This window comes from Salvelinus namaycush, unplaced genomic scaffold (assembly GCF_016432855.1).
Source record: "Salvelinus namaycush isolate Seneca unplaced genomic scaffold, SaNama_1.0 Scaffold60, whole genome shotgun sequence".
Classification (NCBI taxonomy): Eukaryota; Metazoa; Chordata; class Actinopteri; order Salmoniformes; family Salmonidae; genus Salvelinus; species Salvelinus namaycush.
This window is the reverse complement of record NW_024061309.1, coordinates 190,741-213,435: the sequence shown is the minus strand read 5'-3', so window position 1 is coordinate 213,435 and position 22,695 is coordinate 190,741. Positions and strand designations below refer to the sequence as shown.

Below are 22,695 nucleotides of genomic sequence, written 5' to 3'. Positions count from 1 at the left end.
GTCGCTGTTACTGTTTTAGAGCTGCCTTGTCGTGTAGTTGTTACTGTTTTAGAGCTGCCTTGTCGTGTCGCTGTTACTGTTTTAGAGCTGCCTTGTCGTGTAGCTGTTACTGTTTTAGAGCTGCCTTGTCGTGTAGTTGTTACTGTTTTAGAGCTGCCTTGTCGTGTAGCTGTTACTGTTTTAGAGCTGCCTTGTCGTGTCGCTGTTACTGTTTTATAGCTGTCGTGTCGCTGTTACTGTTTTAGAGCTGCCTTGTCGTGTCGCTGTTACTGTTTTAGAGCTGCCTTGTCATGTAGCTGTTACTGTTTTAGAGCTGTCGTGTCGTTGTTACTGTTTTAGAGCTGCCTTGTCGTGTCGCTGTTACTGTTTTATAGCTGCCTTGTCGTGTCGCTGTTACTGTTTTATAGCTGCCTTGTCGTGTAGCTGTTACTGTTTTATAGCTGCCTTGTCGTGTAGCTGTTACTGTTTTGGGTGTATCAAGATAAGTTTATTTCAGGCAGATCTCAATGAAATCATTATTGTATTCATCTTTATCTGTCCTAAAGGCCAAAGTGAAGCCTCACAGAACGTTCCGGTTCAACGAGTGTGTGTGCACGCCGTACAACGCTGACTTTGACGGGGACGAGATGAACCTTCACCTTCCCCAGACAGAGGAGGCCAAGGCTGAAGCCCTGGTGCTGATGGGGGTTAGTGTCACCTGCCCTGCTTCACCTTTAGACTCCTGCAGCACACCTCACACCCCCACACACTACACACCCCCACACACCCCCACACACCTCACACCCCCACACACCTCACACCCCCACACACCCACACACCTCACACCCCCACACACCTCACACCCCTACACCCTCACACCCCTACACCCTCACACCCCTACACACCTCACACCCCCACACACCTCACACCCCTACACACCTCACACCCCTACACACCTCACACCCCTACACACCTCACACCCCTACACACCCCACACCCCTACACACCTCACACCCCTACACACCCCTACACACCTCACACCCCTACACCCTCACACCCCCACACACCTCACACCCCCACACACCTCACACCCCTACACACCTCACACCTCACACCCCCACACACCTCACACCCCTACACACCCCTACACACCTCACACCCCTACACCCTCACACCCCTACACCCTCACACCCCTACACCCTCACACCCCTACACACCTCACACCCCTACACACCTCACACCCCTACACACCTCACACCCCTACACACCTCACACCCCTACACACCTCACACCCCCACACACCTGACACCCCCACACACCTGACACCCCCACACACCTGACACCCCCACACACCTGACACCCCCACACACCTGACACCCCCACACACCTGACACCCCCACACACCTGACACCCCCACACACCTGACACCCCCACACACCTGACACCCCCACACACCTCACACCCCTACACACCTCACACCCCCTCACACCTCACACCCCCTCACACACCTCACACACCTCACACCCCCTCACACACCTCACACCCCCACACACCTCACACCCTCACACCCCTACACACCTCACACCTCACACCCCTACACACCTCTCACCCCTACACACCTCACACCCCTACACACCCCACACCCCTACACACCTCACACCCCTACACACCCCTACACACCTCACACCCCCACACACCTCACACCCCTACACCCTCACACCCCCACACACCTCACACCTCACACCCCCACACACCTCACACCTCACACCCCCACACACCTCACACCCCTACACACCTCACACCCCTACACCCTCACACCCCTACACACCTCACACCCCTACACACCTCACACCCCTACACACCTCACACCCCTACACACCTCACACCCCTACACACCTCACACCCCTACACACCTCACACCCCTACACACCTCACACCCCTACACACCTCACACCCCTACACACCTCACACCCCCACACACCTCACACCCCCACACACCTGACACCCCCACACACCTGACACCCCCACACACCTCACACCCCTACACACCTCACACCTCACACCCCCTCACACCTCACACCCCCTCACACACCTCACACCCCCACACACCTCACACCCCACATACCTCACACCCCCACACACCCCTACCTACCTCACACCCCCACACACCTCACACCCCTACATACCTCACACTCCCACACACCTCACACCTCACACCCCTACACGCTGTGCAGCCCCCCCTACACGCTGTACAGCCCCCCCCTACACGCTGTACAGCCCCCCCCTACACGCTGTACAGCCCCCCCCTACACGCTGTGCAGCCCCCCCCTACACGCTGTGCAGCCCCCCCTACACGCTGTGCAGCCCCCCCTACACGCTGTGCAGCCCCCCCTACACGCTGTACAGCCCCCCCTACACGCTGTACAGCCCCCCCTACACGCTGTACAGCCCCCCCTACACGCTGTACAGCCCCCCCTACACGCTGTGCAGCCCCCCCCCTACACGCTGTGCAGCCCCCCCTACACGCTGTGCAGCCCCCCCTACACGCTGTGCAGCCCCCCCTACACGCTGTGCAGCCCCCCCCTACACGCTGTGCAGCCCCCCCCTACACGCTGTGCAGCCCCCCCCTACACGCTGTGCAGCCCCCCCCTACACGCTGTGCAGCCCCCCTACACGCTGTGCAGCCTCCCCCTACACGCTGTGCAGCCCCCCCTACACGCTGTGCAGCCCCCCCCTACACGCTGTGCAGCCCCCCCCCCCACACGCTGTGCAGCCCCCCCCCCCACACGCTGTGCAGCCCCCCCCTACACGCTGTGCAGCCCCCCCCCTACACGCTGTGCAGCCCCCCCCCCCTACACGCTGTGCAGCCCCCCCCTACACGCTGTGCAGCCCCCCCCTACACGCTGTGCAGCCCCCCCCTACACGCTGTGCAGCCCCCCCTACACGCTGTGCAGCCCCCCCCTACACGCTGTGCAGCCCCCCCCCTACACGCTGTGCAGCCCCCCCTACACGCTGTGCAGCCCCCCCCTACACGCTGTGCAGCCCCCCCCTACACGCTGTGCAGCCCCACCTACACCTACAACGCCCCAGAGTCCACCCCTGCAGCGCCCCCAGAGTCCACCCTTACACTTCTCCTCTCTGTCACTCAGTCTTTGAAAGCCCAGGTTTAAACTAAAACCTGTACAGCCGAGGTTCTACTTTCCCACTGACTGATACTTTTCTCATTTCTCTTTGTCTCTTTCCCTCCAGACCAAAGCCAACCTGGTGACTCCCAGAAACGGAGAGCCTCTGATTGCTGCTATTCAAGACTTTCTGACAGGTCAGCCATTGTGTTACAGCAATAGCCAATCATTGTTTGTCGCAGCAGGGCCTGACAGCCAATCAAATGGCTATTTTGTCAGATGATTGAGGCCTTTGACGTCTGTATTAGTGAGTGTCTCAAACTGCTCGTTGTTAGGTGGAGAAAGGTTTTGACATGGTGATCATGTGATCAACCTGATGGAAGATGTCTCCCTGACGCTCTCCCATCTGTTCACTGCATTAGATAGATGTGTCACCGCTCGTCTCATCATAACGATGTCATCTGTTCACTACATTAGATAGATGTGTCACAGCTCGTCTCATCATAACGATGTCATCTGTTCACTACATTAGATAGATGTGTCACAGCTCGTCTCATCATAACGATGTCATCTGTTCACTACATTAGATAGATGTGTCACAGCTCGTCTCATCATAACGATGTCATCTGTTCACTACATTAGATAGATGTGTCACAGCTCGTCTCATCATAACGATGTCATCTGTTCACTACATTAGATAGATGTGTCACAGCTCGTCTCATCATAACGATGTCATCTGTTCACTACATTAGATAGATGTGTCATAGCTCGTCTCATCATAACGATGTCATCTGTTCACTACATTAGATAGATGTGTCACAGCTCGTCTCATCATAACGATGTCATCTGTTCACTACATTAGATAGATGTGTCACAGCTCGTCTCATCATAACGATGTCATCTGTTCACTACATTTGATAGATGTGTCACAGCTCGTCTCATCATAACGATGTCATCTGTTCACTACATTAGATAGATGTCACAGCTCGTCTCATCATAACGATGTCATCTGTTCACTACATTAGATAGATGTGTCACAGCTCGTCTCATCATAACGATGTCATCTGTTCACTACATTAGATAGATGTGTCACAGCTCCTCTCATCATAACGATGTCATCTGTTCACTACATTTGATAGATGTGTCACAGCTCGTCTCATCATAACGATGTCATCTGTTCACTACATTAGATAGATGTGTCACAGCTCCTCTCATCATAACGATGTCATCTGTTCACTACATTAGATAGATGTGTCACAGCTCGTCTCATCATAACGATGTCATCTGTTCACTACATTAGATAGATGTGTCATAGCTCGTCTCATCGTAACGATGTCATCTGTTCACTACATTAGATAGATGTCACAGCTCGTCTCATCATAACGATGTCATCTGTTCACTACATTTGATAGATGTGTCACAGCTCGTCTCATCATAACGATGTCATCTGTTCATTAGATAGATGTGTCACAGCTCGTCTCATCATAACGATGTCATCTGTTCACTACATTAGATAGATGTGTCACCGCTCGTCTCATCATAACGATGTCATCTGTTCACTACATTAGATAGATGTGTCACAGCTCGTCTCATCATAACGATGTCATCTGTTCACTACATTAGATAGATGTGTCACAGCTCGTCTCATCATAACGATGTCATCTGTTCACTACATTAGATAGATGTGTCACAGCTCGTCTCATCGTAACGATGTCATCTGTTCACTACATTAGATAGATGTGTCACAGCTCGTCTCATCATAACGATGTCATCTGTTCACTACATTAGATAGATGTGTCACAGCTCGTCTCATCATAACGATGTCATCTGTTCACTACATTAGATAGATGTGTCACAGCTCGTCTCATCGTAACTCCCATCTGTTCACTACATTAGATAGATGTGTCACAGCTCGTCTCATCGTAACGATGTCATCTGTTCACTACATTAGATAGATGTGTCACAGCTCCTCTCATCATAACGATGTCATCTGTTCACTACATTAGATAGATGTGTCACAGCTCGTCTCATCGTAACGATGTCATCTGTTCACTACATTAGATAGATGTGTCACAGCTCGTCTCATCGTAACGATGTCATCTGTTCACTACATTAGATAGATGTGTCACAGCTCGTCTCATCGTAACGATGTCATCTGTTCACTACATTAGATAGATGTGTCACAGCTCGTCTCATCATAACGATGTCATCTTCGTTATACAGCTGCTTTGCTTGTGTTTTAACAAGAGGTCCCAATCTGGATAGTCAACACCTTGATGGGGCTTCTTCATACTGACTTTATTATCCACTAGGGTTTGACATTTTGAAACTGAATTCAGGAAGATGAGCTTATGTCAAATATTAAAAAATATACATGTTATGAAAGTACAGTCCCAGAGCTTTGGTCTGTTATGAAACATGGGAAAGTTATGCTTCTTTGCCGTTTAGGTTACTGTAATTATTTTTAATGAGCACGGCCTTATTTCTATTACAGCATATTGGATGACTGTCATTCATATTCACCCAGTTCAATGTAACAGTGATAGGTTTAGGTTACTGTCATTCATATTCACCCAGTTCAATGTAACAGTGATAGGTTTAGGTTACTGTCATTCATATTCACCCAGTTCAATGTAACAGTGATAGGTTTAGGTTACTGTCATTCATATTCCATTCACCCAGTTCAATGTAACAGTGATAGGTTTAGGTTACTGTCATTCATATTCCATTCACCCAGCTCAATGTAACAGTGATAGGTTTAGGTTACTGTCATTCATATTCCATTCACCCAGTTCAATGTAACAGTGATAGATTTAGGTTACTGTCATTCATATTCCATTCACCCAGTTCAATGTAACAGTGATAGGTTTAGGTTACTGTCATTCATATTCCATTCACCCAGTTCAATGTAACAGCAATAGGTTTAGGCTACTACATGATACTCACATTTTCCCTGTACCCTTCATGAGGTTGCTACAAACTAGCCTATGAATGAAAGTTTACAACAGGTTGAGAGAAATTTGAGTAATCAAAGTGACCGACATTGGCACATTCAATAACGCCTTGCACACTCTTGCCTGCATCTAGCTGACCTAGGGTGTAATCATTACATTCTGACCAGACCGGACACGTCGCGTTAGCAAGCGTCACAAAATACATTTAGAAATCCATGTTATTCTATTATGTTTATCATTTTCGTTCAGCTTTCTTCCGTTTTAATAATTGGTTTTCAACAGAATCAATGGAATGAATACACCCCTGATCACACGCAAACACAGTTCACTTTCATAGCCGCCACATACAAACAGCATGAACATTTTGCTCGTTGTATAATTCCTTCTTGCATCTATGCGCTCTTATCCTCATCTTTTCCCTTCGCTTGTGGATTCAGTGCACAACACATCAGCTGTCTGTGACCAGGCGAAAAAAAACTTTCCAAGCCAAACCTTCATATTGTAGCCGCTAACCGCTACACGCAGCCTACATCGTTGTCAACATATTAGCTAACGATGTTAGTAACGTCATAGTCAACATTGCTACTAGAACTAACGCGTTAGTAATCCCGCTAAAATCATGCAGTACAGTTTAGCAGTTACACCGGCGGGCCCCGGTGGCAATAAATTTAATAAAGCAAAAGCTCACCTTGACTTGAAAGAGTTCCAGTGTTGAACTGTCATAGCCAGCTAGCTAACATAGCATCCCTATCTGTTTGAGCGGGTGTTTGAGTAGGCTAAACTAGCTAGCTGCATTCGCTAGCTAATTGAAAGTGAAAAAGAGAGAACTAAATATAGCTGTCTTGCTCTCTCTCTCTCTCTCTGTTGCTTCTCCTTCATGAAATAAATACATTTGTTCAAAACTGTTCAACGTTTCTTTCTCTCTCTTTGAGTCAACTACCACATTTTATACACTGCAGTGCTAGCTAGCTGTAGCTTATCCTTTCAGTACTAGATTCATTCTCTGATCCTTTGATTGGGTGAACAACATTTTCAGTTCATACTGAATAATTTCTAATAGGTTAAAGGACATCCTCCGGAAGTTGTCATGATTACTGTGTAAGTCTATGGAAGGGGGTGAGAACCATGAGACTCCTAGGTGTTCTATTGAAGTCAATGTACCCAGAGGAGGACAGAAACTAGCTGTCCTCCGGCTACACCATGGTGCTACCCTACAGAGTGCTGTTGAGGTTACTGTAGACCTTCATCGCAAAACAGTGTATTTTAATCAATTATTTGGTGACGTGAATATATTTAGTATAGTTTAATCTAAAAATATTCACTATTTGAGGCTCCCCTGCTCTCGATGATCCCCCCCTCCATTATCAGCCAATCATGGAGCCTGTCTTTCTCCCTATAGAGCTCAGTGCTTTACTCCTTGGCTAAACTAGGCTCTTAATTTCACATTTTTATTCATATTTACGGATTCCAGACAAGTTTGTAATTAAGTCATATGAAAGTTCACATGTTCAAGAAGGCTTTTCTGCAATGAAAAAAATGTAATATATTTAGTTTTTTAGTTTTCCGTCTGTGCTGTGAAGTAGGAAACAGAGTCGAATGCCTACGATCCTGAATCCGGACACATCAATGTCAAAATGCCATCTTTGTATTTATCATATTTGGAGAAAGTGTGGCCTAATATTTCTTAGGAAGACAATAGCTGTATGTTTCACACTCCACATTTCAACACCCTACTCTTCTCCTCTCTCGCCTTTCTTCACAGGAGCCTACCTGTTGACCCTGAAGGACACTTTCTTCGATAGGTCTAAAGCCTGCCAGATAGTGGCCTCTATCCTGGTGGGGGTGGATGAGAAGATCAAGATAGCTCTCCCACACCCTGCCATACTCAAGGTACGGCTCTCCTTGGTTCAACTGAATGATGGGACTGGGCCGACAGCTGTTGTTCTCTGTCGTGAGGGGAAAAAATCTAGAAAGTCACTGGGAGTCATATAGAGTGACTTTCTTTAGTAGTTAAATATCAGTTGGTCTGAGAGTCACTGGGAGTCAGTAACTTTAGTAGTTAAATATCAGTTGGTCTGAAAGTCACTGGGAGTCAGAGTGACTTTAGTAGTTAAATATCAGTTGGTCTGAAAGTCACTGGGAGTCAGAGTGACTTTCTTTAGTAGTTAAATATCAGTTGGTCTGAAAGTCACTGGGAGTCAGAGTGACTTTAGTAGTTAAATATCAGTGGTCTGCAACTCGTCAATCATTTGGGTGTTGGTCTTTTTGTTGTCAGTCCATCATGACTCTGTTGTCAGTCCATCATGACTCTGTTGTCAGTCCATCATGACTCTGTTGTCAGTCCATCATGACTCTGTTGTCAGTCCACCATGACTCTGTTGTCAGTCCACCATGACTCTGTTGTCAGTCCACCATGACTCTGTTGTCAGTCCATCATGACTCTGTTGTCAGTCCATCATGACTCTGTTGTCAGTCCATCATGACTCTGTTGTCTGTTGTTAGCCCATGACTCTGTTGTCAGTCCGCCATGACTCTGTTGTCAGTCCATCATGACTCTGTTGTCAGTCCACCATGACTCTGTTGTCAGTCCACCATGACTCTGTTGTCAGTCCACCATGACTCTGTTGTCAGTCCACCATGACTCTGTTGTCAGTCCATCATGACTCTGTTGTCAGTCCGCCATGACTCTGTTGTCAGTCCACCATGACTCTGTTGTCAGTCCATCATGACTCTGTTGTCAGTCCATCATGACTCTGTTGTCAGTCCATCATGACTCTGTTGTCTGTTGTTAGCCCATGACTCTGTTGTCAGTCCGCCATGACTCTGTTGTCAGTCCACCATGACTCTGTTGTCAGTCCACCATGACTCTGTTGTCAGTCCACCATGACTCTGTTGTCAGTCCACCATGACTCTGTTGTCAGTCCACCATGACTCTGTTGTCAGTCCATCATGACTCTGTTGTCAGTCCGCCATGACTCTGTTGTCAGTCCACCATGACTCTGTTGTCTGTCCGCCATGACTCTGTTGTCAGTCCACCATGACTCTGTTGTCAGTCCATCATGACTCTGTTGTCAGTCCATCATGACTCTGTTGTCAGTCCGCCATGACTCTGTTGTCAGTCCACCATGACTCTGTTGTCTGTTGTCAGTCCACCATGACTCTGTTGTCTGTTGTTAGCCCATGACTCTGTTGTCTGTTGTTAGCCCATGACACTGTTGTCTGTTGTCAGCCCATGACTCTGTTGTCAGTCCATCATGACTCTGTTGTCAGTCCATCATGACTCTGTTGTCAGTCCACCATGACTCTGTTGTCAGTCCATCATGACTCTGTTGTCAGTCCATCATGACTCTGTTGTCAGTCCATCATGACTCTGTTGTCAGTCCGCCATGACTCTGTTGTCAGTCCACCATGACTCTGTTGTCAGTCCACCATGACTCTGTTGTCAGTCCACCATGACTCTGTTGTCTGTTGTCAGTCCACCATGACTCTGTTGTCTGTTGTTAGCCCATGACTCTGTTGTCTGTTGTTAGCCCATGACACTGTTGTCTGTTGTCAGCCCATGACTCTGTTGTCAGTCCATCATGACTCTGTTGTCAGTCCATCATGACTCTGTTGTCAGTCCACCATGACTCTGTTGTCAGTCCATCATGACTCTGTTGTCAGTCCATCATGACTCTGTTGTCAGTCCATCATGACTCTGTTGTCAGTCCATCATGACTCTGTTGTCAGTCCGCCATGACTCTGTTGTCAGTCCGCCATGACTCTGTTGTCAGTCCACCATGACTCTGTTGTCAGTCCACCATGACTCTGTTGTCTGTTGTCAGTCCACCATGACTCTGTTGTCTGTTGTCAGTCCACCATGACTCTGTTGTCTGTTGTTAGCCCATGACACTGTTGTCTGTTGTCAGTCCACCATGACTCTGTTGTCTGTCCGCCATGACTCTGTTGTCAGTCCACCATGACTCTGTTGTCTGTTGTCAGTCCACCATGACTCTGTTGTCTGTTGTTAGCCCATGACACTGTTGTCTGTTGTTAGCCCATGACACTGTTGTCTGTTGTTAGCCCATGACACTGTTGTCTGTTGTTAGCCCATGACTCTGTTGTCAGTCCATCATGACTCTGTTGTCAGTCCATCATGACTCTGTTGTCAGTCCATCATGACTCTGTTGTCAGTCCATTATGACTCTGTTGTCAGTCCATCATGACTCTGTTGTCAGTCCATCATGACTCTGTTGTCAGTCCACCATGACTCTGCTGTCAGTCCATCATGACTCTGTTGTCTGTTGTTAGCCCATGACACTGTTGTCTGTTGTTAGCCCATGACTCTGTTGTCAGTCCATCATGACTCTGTTGTCAGTCCATCATGACTCTGTTGTCAGTCCATCATGACTCTGTTGTCAGTCCATCATGACTCTGTTGTCAGTCCATCATGACTCTGTTGTCAGTCCGCCATGACTCTGTTGTCAGTCCATCATGACTCTGTTGTCAGTCCGCCATGACTCTGTTGTCAGTCCACCATGACTCTGTTGTCAGTCCGCCATGACTCTGCTGTCAGTCCATCATGACTCTGTTGTCTGTTGTTAGCCCATGACTCTGTTGTCTGTTGTTAGCCCATGACTCTGTTGTCTGTTGTTAGCCCATGACACTGTTGTCTGTTGTTAGCCCATGACTCTGTTGTCTGTTGTTAGCCCATGACTCTGTTGTCTGTTGTTAGCCCATGATACTGTTGTCTGTTGTTAGCCCATGACACTGTTGTCTGTTGTTAGCCCATGACTCTGTTGTCTGTTGTTAGCCCATGACACTGTTGTTAGCCCATGACTCTGTTGTCTGTTGTTAGCCCATGACTCTGTTGTCTGTTGTTAGCCCGTGACTCTGTTGTCTGTTGTCAGCCCGTGACACTGTTGTTAGCCCATGACTCTGTTGTCTGTTGTTAGCCCGTGACTCTGTTGTCTGTTGTTAGCCCATGACACTGTTGTCTGTTGTTAGCCCGTGACACTGTTGTTAGCCCATGACTCTGTTGTCTGTTGTTAGCCCCTGACTCTGTTGTCTGTTGTTAGCCCGTGACACTGTTGTCTGTTATTAGCCCGTGACTCTGTTGTCTGTTATTAGCCTGTGACTCTGTTGTCTGTTATTAGCCTGTGACTCTGTTGTCTGTTGTTAGCCCATGACACTGTTGTCTGTTGTTAGCCCATGACTCTGTTGTCTGTTGTTAGCCCGTGACACTGTTGTTAGCCCATGACTCTGTTGTCTGTTGTTAGCCCATGACTCTGTTGTTAGCCCATGACACTGTTGTTAGCCCATGACACTGTTGTCTGTTGTTAGCCCATGACACTGTTGTCTGTTGTTAGCCCGTGACTCTGTTGTCTGTTGTTAGCCCGTGACTCTGTTGTCTGTTGTTAGCCCATGACTCTGTTGTCTGTTGTTAGCCCGTGACTCTGTTGTCTGTTATTAGCCCATGACTCTGTTGTCTGTTATTAGCCCGTGACACTGTTGTCTGTTATTAGCCCGTGACACTGTTGTCTGTTGTTAGCCCATGACACTGTTGTCTGTTGTTAGCCCGTGACACTGTTGTTAGCCCATGACTCTGTTGTCTGTTGTTAGCCCATGACACTGTTGTCTGTTGTTAGCCCATGACACTGTTGTTAGCCCGTGACACTGTTGTCTGTTGTTAGCCCATGACTCTGTTGTCTGTTGTTAGCACGTGACACTGTTGTTAGCCCGTGACACTGTTGTCTGTTGTCAGCCCATGACACTGTTGTCTGTTGTTAGCCCATGACACTGTTGTTAGCCCATGACTCTGGTGTCTGTTGTTAGCCTGTGACACTGTTGTCTGTTGTTAGCCCGTGACACTGTTGTCTGTTGTTAGCCCATGACACTGTTGTTAGCCCGTGACACTGTTGTCTGTTGTTAGCCCGTGACACTGTTGTCTGTTGTTAGCCCATGACACTGTTGTCTGTTGTTAGCCCATGACACTGTTGTTAGCCCATGACACTGTTGTCTGTTATTAGCCCGTGACACTGTTGTCTGTTGTTAGCCCGTGACACTGTTGTCTGTTGTTAGCCCGTGACTCTGTTGTTAGCCCGTGACACTGTTGTCTGTTGTTAGCCCATGACTCTGTTGTCTGTTGTTAGCCCGTGACACTGTTGTCTGTTGTTAGCCCGTGACACTGTGGACAGGGAAGCAGCTCTTTGGTCTGATCCTGAAGCCCAGTAAGGACTGTCCAGTCAAGGCCAACCTGAGGACCAAGGGAAAACAGTACAGCGGCAAAGGAGAGGACCTCTGTAGCAACGACTCATGTGAGTTCCTCCTCATGCCTCTCTAGTGTCTTCATCCATAAAAGACATATCATCTGATTCAATTATTCACATTTAAATATAATTCTATTACTATAATCAGATTCAACTATTCTGATTCATTATTCCAAAACTATGATTCTCTCTGTCTCTCTCTCTGTCTCTCTCTCTGTCTCTCTCTCTGTCTCTCTCTCTGTCTCTCTCTCTGTCTCTCTCTCTGTCTCTGTCTCTGTCTCTGTCTCTGTCTCTCTCTCTCTCTCTCTCTCTCTCTCTCTCTCTCTCTCTCTCTCTCTCTCTCTATCTGTGCCTCTCTCTCTATCTGTGCCTCTCTCTCTATCTGTGCCTCTCTCTCTATCTGTGCCTCTCTCTCTATCTGTGCCTCTCTCTGTGTCTCTCTCTCTCTCTCTGTGTCTCTCTCTGTGTCTCTCTCTGTGTCTCTCTCTGTGTCTCTCTCTGTGTCTCTGTCTCTGTGTCTCTCTCTGTGTCTCTCTCTCTCTCTCTCTCTCTGTCTCTCTGTGTGTCTCTCTGTCTCTGTCTGTCTGTCTGTCTGTCTCTCTCTCTCTCTCTCTCTCTCTCTCTCTCTCTCTCTCTCTCTCTCTCTCTCTCTCTCTCTCTCTCTCTCTCTCTCTCTCTCTCTCTCTCTATCTGTGTCTCTGTCTCTCTCTCTGTGTCTCTCTCTGTGTCTCTGTGTCTGTCTGTCTCTCTGTGTGTCTCTCTGTGTCTCTCTGTCTGTCTCTCTGTGTGTCTCTCTGTCTCTGTCTGTCTGTCTGTCTCTCTCTCTCTCTCTCTCTCTCTCTCTCTCTCTCGCTCTCTCTCTCTCTATCTGTGTCTCTCTCTCTGTGTCTCTCTATGTCTCTCTCTCTGTGTCTCTGTCTCTCTCTCTGTGTCTCTGTGTCTCTCTCTGTGTCTCTCTGTCTGTCTCTCTCTGTGTCTCTCTGTCTCTCTGTCTGTCTCTCTGTGTCTCTCTGTGTCTCTCTGTGTGTCTCTCTGTGTCTCTCTGTCTGTCTGTCTGTCTCTCTGTGTGTCTCTCTGTGTCTCTCTGTCTGTCTCTCTCTCTCTCTCTGTGTCTCTCTCTCTCTCTCTGTGTCTCTCTCTCTCTCGCTCTGTGTCTCTCTCTCTCTCTGCGTCTCTCTCTCTCTCTGTCAGTCGTGGTGATCCAGAACAGTGAGTTGATGTGTGGTACCATGGATAAGGGCACGTTGGGCTCTGGCTCCAAGAAGAACATATTCTACATCCTGCTGAGAGACTGGGGGCAGCTGGAGGCAGCCAACGCCATGTCTCGCCTGGCCCGCATCGCGCCTACATACCTCTGTACGTCCACCGCCGCCCGTACTGACATGTTCTCTTCTGTCAATACTTCAAAGATGCTATACTGACCTGCAGTTTACTGATGATGTAGTGTGATCTAATTATATAATAGTAATATACTGTAGGTTTACGTCCCTTTATGGTTAATGCTTTGAACATGCTGTAGTGTGATCTAATGCTATATAATAGTAATATACTGTAGGTTTACGTCCCTTTATGGTTAATGCTTTGAACATGCTGTACTGTGATCTAATGCTATATAATGGTAATACAGTGGGGCAAAAAAGTATTTAGTCAGCCACCAATTGTGCAAGTTCTCCCACTTAAAAAGATGAGAGAGGCCTGTAATTTTCATCATAGGTGCACTTTAACTATGACAGACAAAATGAGGGAAAAAAATCCAGAAAATCACATTGTAGGATTTTTAATGAATTTATTTGCAAATTATGGTGGAAAATAAGTATTTGGTCAATAACAAAAGTTTATCTCAATACTTTGTTATATACCCTTTGTTGGCAATGACAGAGGTCAAACGTTTTCTGTAAGTCTTCACAAGGTTTTCACACACTGTTGCTGGTATTTTGGCCCATTCCTCCATGCAGATCTCCTCTAGAGCAGTGATGTTTTGGGGCTGTTGCTGGGCAACACGGACTTTCAACTCCCTCCAAAGATGTTCTATGGGGTTGAAATCTGGAGACTGGCTAGGCCACTCCAGGACCTTGAAATGCTTCTTACGAAGCCACTCCTTCGTTGCCCGGGCGGTGTGTTTGGGATCATTGTCATGCTGAAAGACCCAGCCACGTTTCATCTTCAATGCCCTTGCTGATGGTAGGCTTTGTTACTTTGGTCCCAGCTCTCTGCAGGTCATTCACTAGGTCCCCCCGTGTGGTTCTGGGATTTTTGCTCACCGTTCTTGTGATCATTTTGACCCCACGGGGTGAGATCTTGCGTGGAGCCCCAGATCGAGGGAGATTATCAGTGGTCTTGTATGTCTTCCATTTCCTAATAATTGCTCCCACAGTTGATTTCTTCAAGCCAAGCTGCTTACCTATTGCAGATTCAGTCTTCCCAGCCTGGTGCAGGTCTACAATTTTGTTTCTGGTGTCCTTTGACAGCTCTTTGGTCTTGGCCATAGTGGAGTTTGGAGTGTGACTGTTTGAGGTTGTGGACAGGTGTCTTTTATACTGATAACAAGTTCAAACAGGTGCCATTAATACAGATAACGAGTGGAGGACAGAGGAGCCTCTTAAAGAAGAAGTTACAGGTCTGTGAGAGCCAGAAATCTTGCTTGTTTGTAGGTGACCAAATACTTATTTTCCACCATAATTTGCAAATAAATTCATTAAAAATCCTACAATGTGATTTTCTGGAATTTTCTTTCTCATTTTGTCTGTCATAGTTGAAGTGTACCTATGATGAAAATTACAGGCCTCGCATCTTTTTAAGTGGGAGAACTTGCACAATTGGTGGCTGACTAAATACTTTTTTGCCCCACTGTATACTGTAGGTTTACATCCCTTTCTGATAATGCTTTGAACATGCTCAATACTAAATGCGTTCTCGTACTTTACAATGCTTGTTTTAGTTTGCTCATTTTAGTTTTCCCGTTGCCCAACATTTGGCTACAGTGTGCCCTACTGAACATGACCGTTATAAACCCTTGCAGCCAATCGGGGTTTCTCCATCGGTATTGGTGACGTGACCCCAGGCCAGGGTCTGCTGAAGGCCAAACAGGACCTGCTGGACGGAGGCTATGCCAAGTGTGACGAGTACATCGAGGCCCTGAAGACGGGCAAACTGCAGCAACAGCCAGGCTGCACGGCTGAGGAGACGCTGGAGGTACTATAAACACAAGATAACCAATCAGGTACCCCCTAGACTAGATAACTCTTAGCTTAGTCACTTCTCTCAATTTGATGCTGCAAAAACGTTGCCTTTTTAGCAGCCGTCATTTGATGTACTTTTGCAAGAGGATGTGATTATTCAAGTCAGGATTCACTGCTGAGGAGACCGTGGAGTTACTATAAACACAAGATAACCAATCAGATTAGTATCCTTTTACATTTCCTGGAGTCAACTGATGCTTTTCAGTGGTGTTTTTTTTTAAGGATATAGTTAAGCACAATGATGACGTCTCCCTTCACCTGAAGCCTGTCTTTACCTCAAGCTTGGTCCAAACTGAATCAATCCCCCACCCCCCTTAAACTAGCTGATATTTCTGGTATCCCCAAATCAAACACCCCCTTAAACTAGCTGACATTTCTGGTATCCCCAAATCAAACAGCCACCATGAGCTTTGTCTATTGTCTGGTGCTCCTTCTAGACCAGCTACTGTATCTATTGTCTGGTGCTCCTTCTAGACCAGCTACTGTATCTATTGTCTGGTGCTCCTTCTAGAGCAGCTACTGTATCTATTGTCTGGTGCTCCTTCTAGACCAGCTACTGTATCTATTGTCTGGTGCTCCTTCTAGACCAGCTACTGTATCTATTGTCTGGTGCTCCTTCTAGACCAGCTACTGTATCTATTGTCTGGTGCTCCTTCTAGACCAGCTACTGTATCTATTGTCTGGTGCTCCTTCTAGACCAGCTACTGTATCTATTGTCTGGTGCTCCTTCTAGAGCAGCTACTGTATCTATTGTCTGGTGCTCCTTCTAGACCAGCTACTGTATCTATTGTCTGGTGCTCCTTCTAGACCAGCTACTGTATCTATTGTCTGGTGCTCCTTCTAGACCAGCTACTGTATCTATTGTCTGGTGCTCCTTCTAGAGCAGCTACTGTATCTATTGTCTGGTGCTCCTTCTAGAGCAGCTACTGTATCTATTGTCTGATGCTCCTTCTAGAGCAGCTACTGTATCTATTGTCTGATGCTCCTTCTAGAGCAGCTACTGTATCTATTGTCTGATGCTCCTTCTAGAGCAGCTACTGTATCTATTGTCTGGTGCTCCTTCTAGAGCAGCTACTGTATCTATTGTCTGGTGCTCCTTCTAGAGCAGCTACTGTATCTATTGTCTGGTGCTCCTTCTAGAGCAGCTACTGTATCTATTGTCTGGTGCTCCTTCTAGACCAGCTACTGTATCTATTGTCTATAGCTGATGTCTGGTGCTCCTTCTAGACCAGCTACTGTATCTATTGTCTGGTGTTCCTTCTAGACCAGCTACTGTATCTATTGTCTGGTGTTCCTTCTAGACCAGCTACTGTATCTATTGTCTGGTGTTCCTTCTAGACCAGCTACTGTATCTATTGTCTGGTGCTCCTTCTAGACCAGCTACTGTATCTATTGTCTGGTGCTCCTTCTAGAGCAGCTACTGTATCTATTGTCTGGTGCTCCTTCTAGACCAGCTACTGTATCTATTGTCTGGTGCTCCTTCTAGAGCAGCTACTGTATCTATTGTCTGGTGCTCCTTCTAGAGCAGCTACTTTAGTGTGGTGGCCTTTTGAAAGCAGGTAGGTCATCATCTCTGCTTCAGACTGATGTGAGGAGGAGAGAGAGCACTTTCTTTTGTAATGGTGGGTCTATTTTGGAGGTGTATCTATTACCTGTGGATTAGAGTGATAATGATGTGTCTCAACAGGCCCTCATCCTGAAGGAGCTGTCTGTTATCAGAGACCATGCCGGCAGCGCCTGCCTCAGAGAACTGGACAAGACCAACAGTCCTCTGATTATGGCTCTGTGTGGCTCCAAAGGTAGGTCAACTAACCAGCCGTGGAGGTTTAAATGCTGCCTTAACCACACACACACACACAGTCACACACACATACACTAATCACATGTCAGGAGCTCTGCCTCTACACACTTCTAATAATAAGGACTAAGTGGTTCTTATTCACTTCAACTAAGACTTCCTGATTCGCTCTGATTTTATTGGCCATTAGAGTGCTGTTGTCATGGGAACAGCTAGGCTATACTCTAAAGTTTGTTTTATGGATTATTAGGGGCTAGTACTGACCTGTAGCTGACCTGTATGCTAATATAGCCATTATAATTGCCTTATTTCATTTTTTCCCTGCTTTAGGCTCTTTAATTATCTGTTTATGGTAGGATGTACAGTATAGTTTATAGACCAGGACTAAAAACTATGCTCAATGGAGATTCTCCACAGATTTCAAAAGCTTAGTCTGTGTCCGGGAAACCAGCCCATGGGTTTAAGGCTGTGGTCGGCGACAGGCAGCCCACGGGCCAAAACCGGCCTGCAACTTTTTTTGTGTGTAAAAAATGACTGTGAAATCACCAGGAATTTAGCTAAAAAATGAGTTTAATTTAGGAAATCTGTTCTCAAGTATTCCAACGAAGAAAGAAAAAAGAGAAGTGATCAAGGTGTGACATTATTTTGGGTCTTAGTTGTCAATTTGCAGTGATCAAAATGATTATAGTTATGTTCAGGCCCTCCCGACCATTCACTCCGCCAAAAATCAGTCCCCGGGGCTGAATCTAGTCTCCCTACCCCTGGTTCTAGTCTCCCTCCCCCTGGTTCTAGTCTCCCTCCCCCTGGTTCTAGTCTCCCTCCCCCTGGTTCTAGTCTGCCTGGTTCTAGTCTCCCTCCCCCTGGTTCTAGTCTCCCTGGTTCTAGTCTCCCTGGTTCTAGTCTCCCTGGTTCTAGTCTCCCTGGTTCTAGTCTCCCTCCCCCTGGTTCTAGTCTCCCTGGTTCTAGTCTCCCTCCCCCTGGTTCTAGTCTCCCTGGTTCTAGTCTCCCTTCCCCTGGGTCTAGTCTCCCTGGTTCTAGTCTCCCTCCCCCTGGTTCTAGTCTCCCTGGTTCTAGTCTCCCTCCCCCTGGTTCTAGTCTCCCTGGTTCTAGTCTCCCTTCCCCTGGGTCTAGTCTCCCTGGTTCTAGTCTCCCTCCCCCCGGTTCTAGTCTCCCTGGTTCTAGTCTCCCTCCCCCTGGTTCTAGTCTCCCTCCCCCCGGTTCTAGTCTCCCTGGTTCTAGTCTCCCTCCCCCTGGTTCTAGTCTCCCTCCCCCTGGTTCTAGTCTCCCTGGTTCTAGTCTCCCTACCCCTGGTTCTAGTCTCCCTGGTTCTAGTCTCCCTGGTTCTAGTCTCCCTGGTTCTAGTCTCCCTGGTTCTAGTCTCCCTACCCCTGGTTTAAGGTAAACAAGTTGGTGTAATGGTAATGCCCTTAAATCCTTTTCCCATCACATCTCTTCTCCCTGTTGTAGACTCTCATCAACATCTCTCCATCATTATGTCTCTTCTCCCTGCTGTAGACTCTCATCAACATCTATTCATTATGTCTCTTCTCCCTGCTGTAGACTCTCATCATCAACATCTCTCCATCATTATGTCTCTTCTCCCTGTTGTAGACTCTCATCAACATCGCTCCATTATGTCTCTTCTCCCTGCTGTAGACTCTTTCATCAACATCTCTCCATTATGTCTCTTCTCCCTGTTGTAGACTCTCATCATCAACATCTCTCCATCATTATGTCTCTTCTCCCTGCTGTAGACTCTTTCATCAACATCTCTCCATTATGTCTCTTCTCCCTGTTGTAGACTCTCTCATCAACATCTCTCCATCATTATGTCTCTTCTCCCTGCTGTAGACTCTCTCATCAACATCTCTCCATCATTATGTCTCTTCTCCCTGCTGTAGACTCTCATCATCAACATCTCTCCATTATGTCTCTTCTCCCTGTTGTAGACTCTCATCATCAACATCTCTCCATCATTATGTCTCTTCTCCCTGCTGTAGACTCTTTCATCAACATCTCTCCATTATGTCTCTTCTCCCTGTTGTAGACTCTCTCATCAACATCTCTCCATCATTATGTCTCTTCTCCCTGTTGTAGACTCTCATCAACATCTATCCATCATTATGTCTCTTCTCCCTGTTGTAGACTCTCTCATCAACATCTCTCCATCATTATGTCTCTTCTCCCTGCTGTAGACTCTCATCAACATCTCTTCATTATTATGTCTCTTCTACCTGCTGTAGACTCTCATCATCAACATCTCTCCATCATTATGTTTCTTCTCCCTGCTGTAGGTTCTTTCATCAACATCTCTCCATTATGTCTCTTCTCCCTGTTGTAGACTCTTTCATCAACATCTCTCCATCATTATGTCTCTTCTCCCTGCTGTAGAGTCTCATCAACATCTCTTCATTATTATGTCTCTTTTCCCTGCTGTAGACTCTCATCAACATCTCTCCATCATTATGTCTCTTCTCCCTGTTGTAGACTCTTTCATCAACATCTCTCCATCATTATGTCTCTTCTCCCTGCTGTAGACTCTCATCAACATCTCTCCATCATCATGTCTCTTCTCCCTGCTGTAGACTCTCATCAACATATCTCCATCATTACGTCTCTTCTCCCTGCTGTAGACTCTTTCATCAACATCTCTCCATTATGTCTCTTCTCCCTGTTGTAGACTCTCTCAACATCTCTCCATCATTATGTCTCTTCTCCCTGTTGTAGACTCTCTCAACATCTCTCCATCATTATGTCTCTTCTCCCTGCTGTAGACTCTCATCAACATCTCTCCATCACGTCTCTTCTCCCTGCTGTAGACTCTCATCAACATCTCTCCATCATTGTCTCTTCTCCCTGCTGTAGACTCTCATCATCTCTCCATCATGTCTCTTCTCCCTGCTGTAGACTCTCATCATGAACATCTCTCCATCATTATGTCTCTTCTCCCTGCTCTAGACTCTCATCAACATCTCTCCATCATTATGTCTCTTCTCCCTGCTCTAGACTCTCATCAACATCTCTCCATCATTGTCTCTTCTCCCTGCTCTAGACTCTCATCAACATCTCTCCATCATTACGTCTCTTCTCCCTGCTGTAGACTCTCATCAACATCTCTCCATCATTATGTCTCTTCTCCCTGCTGTAGACTCTCATCATCATCTCTTCATTACGTCTCTTCTCCCTGCTGTAGACTCTCATCATCAACATCTCTCCATCATTCCATCTCTTCTCCCTGCTGTAGACTCTTTCATCAACATCTCTCCATCATTATGTCTCTTCTCCCTGCTGTAGACTCTCATCAACATCTCTCCATCATTATGTCTCTTCTCCCTGCTGTAGACTCTCATCATCAACATCTCTCTATCATTATGTCTCTTCTCCCTGTTGTAGACTCTCATCAACATCTCTCCATCATTATGTCTCTTCTCCCTGCTGTAGACTCTCATCAACATCTATTCATTACGTCTCTTCTCCCTGCTGTAGACTCTCATCAACATCTCTTCATTACGTCTCTTCTCCCTGCTGTAGACTCTCATCAACATCTCTTCATTTTGTCTCTTCTCCCTGCTGTAGACTCTCATCAACATCTCTCCATCATTATGTCTCTTCTCCCTGCTGTAGACTCTCATCAACATCTCTCCATCATTATGTCTCTTCTCCCTGCTGTAGACTCTTTCATCAACATCTCTCCATCATCATGTCTCTTCTCCCTGCTACATTTCTCATGTATTCATTGATTATGGGCAGTACTTGTACATGGTCCAACTCAGTGGTGTTGTGATTGAGAGTGTGATCCCCGGCCGAGTCATAGCAATGAAAAATGGGACCTGGTGCATCTCTGCTTGTCACTCAGCATTAAGGAGATAGATTGGGGCCCTGTGATAGACTAGTGTCCTGTCCAGGGGGTGTACTGAGGAGATAGACTAGTGTCCTGTCCAGGGGGTGTACTGAGGAGATAGACTAGTGTCCTGTCCAGGGGGTGTACTGAGGAGATGGACTAGTGTCCTGTCCAGGGGGTGTACTGAGAAGATAGACTAGTGTCCTGTCCAGGGGGTGTCCTGAGAAGATAGACTAGTGTCCTGTCCAGGGGGTGTACTGAGAAGATAGACTAGTGTCCTGTCCAGGGGGTGTACTGAGAAGATAGACTAGTGTCCTGTCCAGGGGGTGTACTGAGAAGATAGACTAGTGTCCTGTCCAGGGGGTGTACTGAGGAGATAGACTAGTGTCCTGTCCAGGGGGTGTACTGAGAAGATAGACTAGTGTCCTGTCCAGGGGGTGTACTGAGAAGATAGACTAGTGTCCTGTCCAGGGGGTGTACTGAGGAGATAGACTAGTGTCCTGTCCAGGGGGTGTACTGAGGAGATAGACTAGTGTCCTGTCCAGGGGGTGTACTGGTACATCACGCTACAGAAACAGGAGATTCTACTCCTATGAGCCGTTCTGGCTGCTTGCTTACCTGTATATGGTAGAAAGCTTAGGATTTCCTTTGTTTAAGGTGATGATTCAGTAATGCTAATGGTCTTATTTATTCATCCCTTTCTCTTTCCCCTCCTAGGATCCTTCATCAACATCTCCCAGATGATTGCCTGTGTGGGCCAGCAGGCTATAAGCGGCTCTCGAGTGCCCGACGGCTTTGAGAACCGCTCGCTGCCACACTTTGAGAAACACTCTAAAGTAAGATTCTGTAAGAACCTCTTAAGGCCGTTATTAACCAGCTGAAATCACCGTTAGACCTGTCCACAGTCTGAGGCCGTTATTAACCAGCTGAAATCACCGTTAGACCTGTCCACAGTCTGAGGCCGTTATTAACCAGCTGAAATCACCGTTAGACCTGTCCACAGTCTGAGGCCGTTATTAACCAGCTGAAATCACCATTAGATCTGTCCACAGTCTCAGGGCCGTTATTAACCAGCTGAAATCACCATTAGACCTGTCCACAGTCTGAGGCCGTTATTAACCAGCTGAAATCACCATTAGACCTGTCCACAGTCTGAGGCCGTTATTAACCAGCTGAAATCACCATTAGACCTGTCCACAGTCTGAGGCCGGTATTAACCAGCTGAAATCACCATTAGACCTGTCCACAGTCTCAGGCCGTTATTAACCAGCTGAAATCACCATTAGATCTGTCCACAGTCTGAGGCCGTTATTAACCAGCTGAAATCACCATTAGATCTGTCCACAGTCTGAGGCCGTTATTAACCAGCTGAAATCACCATTAGACCTGTCCACAGTCTGAGGCCGTTATTAACCAGCTGAAATCACCATTAGACCTGTCCACAGTCTGAGGCTGTTATTAACCAGCTGAAATCACCATTAGACCTGTCCACAGTCTGAGGCCGTTATTAACCA

At 47.0% G+C, this 22,695-nt stretch overlaps 1 protein-coding gene across 1 annotated transcript in view; it reads left to right on the top strand.

The window, feature by feature from the left end:
* LOC120042024 (DNA-directed RNA polymerase III subunit RPC1) overlaps nucleotides 1–22,695 on the top strand; it is an 88,145-nt gene that overhangs the window by 10,845 nt on the left and 54,605 nt on the right. The window contains exons 11-18 of the mRNA XM_038986915.1: nucleotides 546–686; nucleotides 3,229–3,298; nucleotides 7,818–7,945; nucleotides 12,213–12,351; nucleotides 13,495–13,659; nucleotides 15,323–15,495; nucleotides 17,230–17,341; nucleotides 21,899–22,017. Of these exons, the coding sequence (XP_038842843.1) occupies nucleotides 546–686; nucleotides 3,229–3,298; nucleotides 7,818–7,945; nucleotides 12,213–12,351; nucleotides 13,495–13,659; nucleotides 15,323–15,495; nucleotides 17,230–17,341; nucleotides 21,899–22,017 (1,047 nt within the window). The remainder of the gene's footprint in view (nucleotides 1–545; nucleotides 687–3,228; nucleotides 3,299–7,817; nucleotides 7,946–12,212; nucleotides 12,352–13,494; nucleotides 13,660–15,322; nucleotides 15,496–17,229; nucleotides 17,342–21,898; nucleotides 22,018–22,695) is intronic.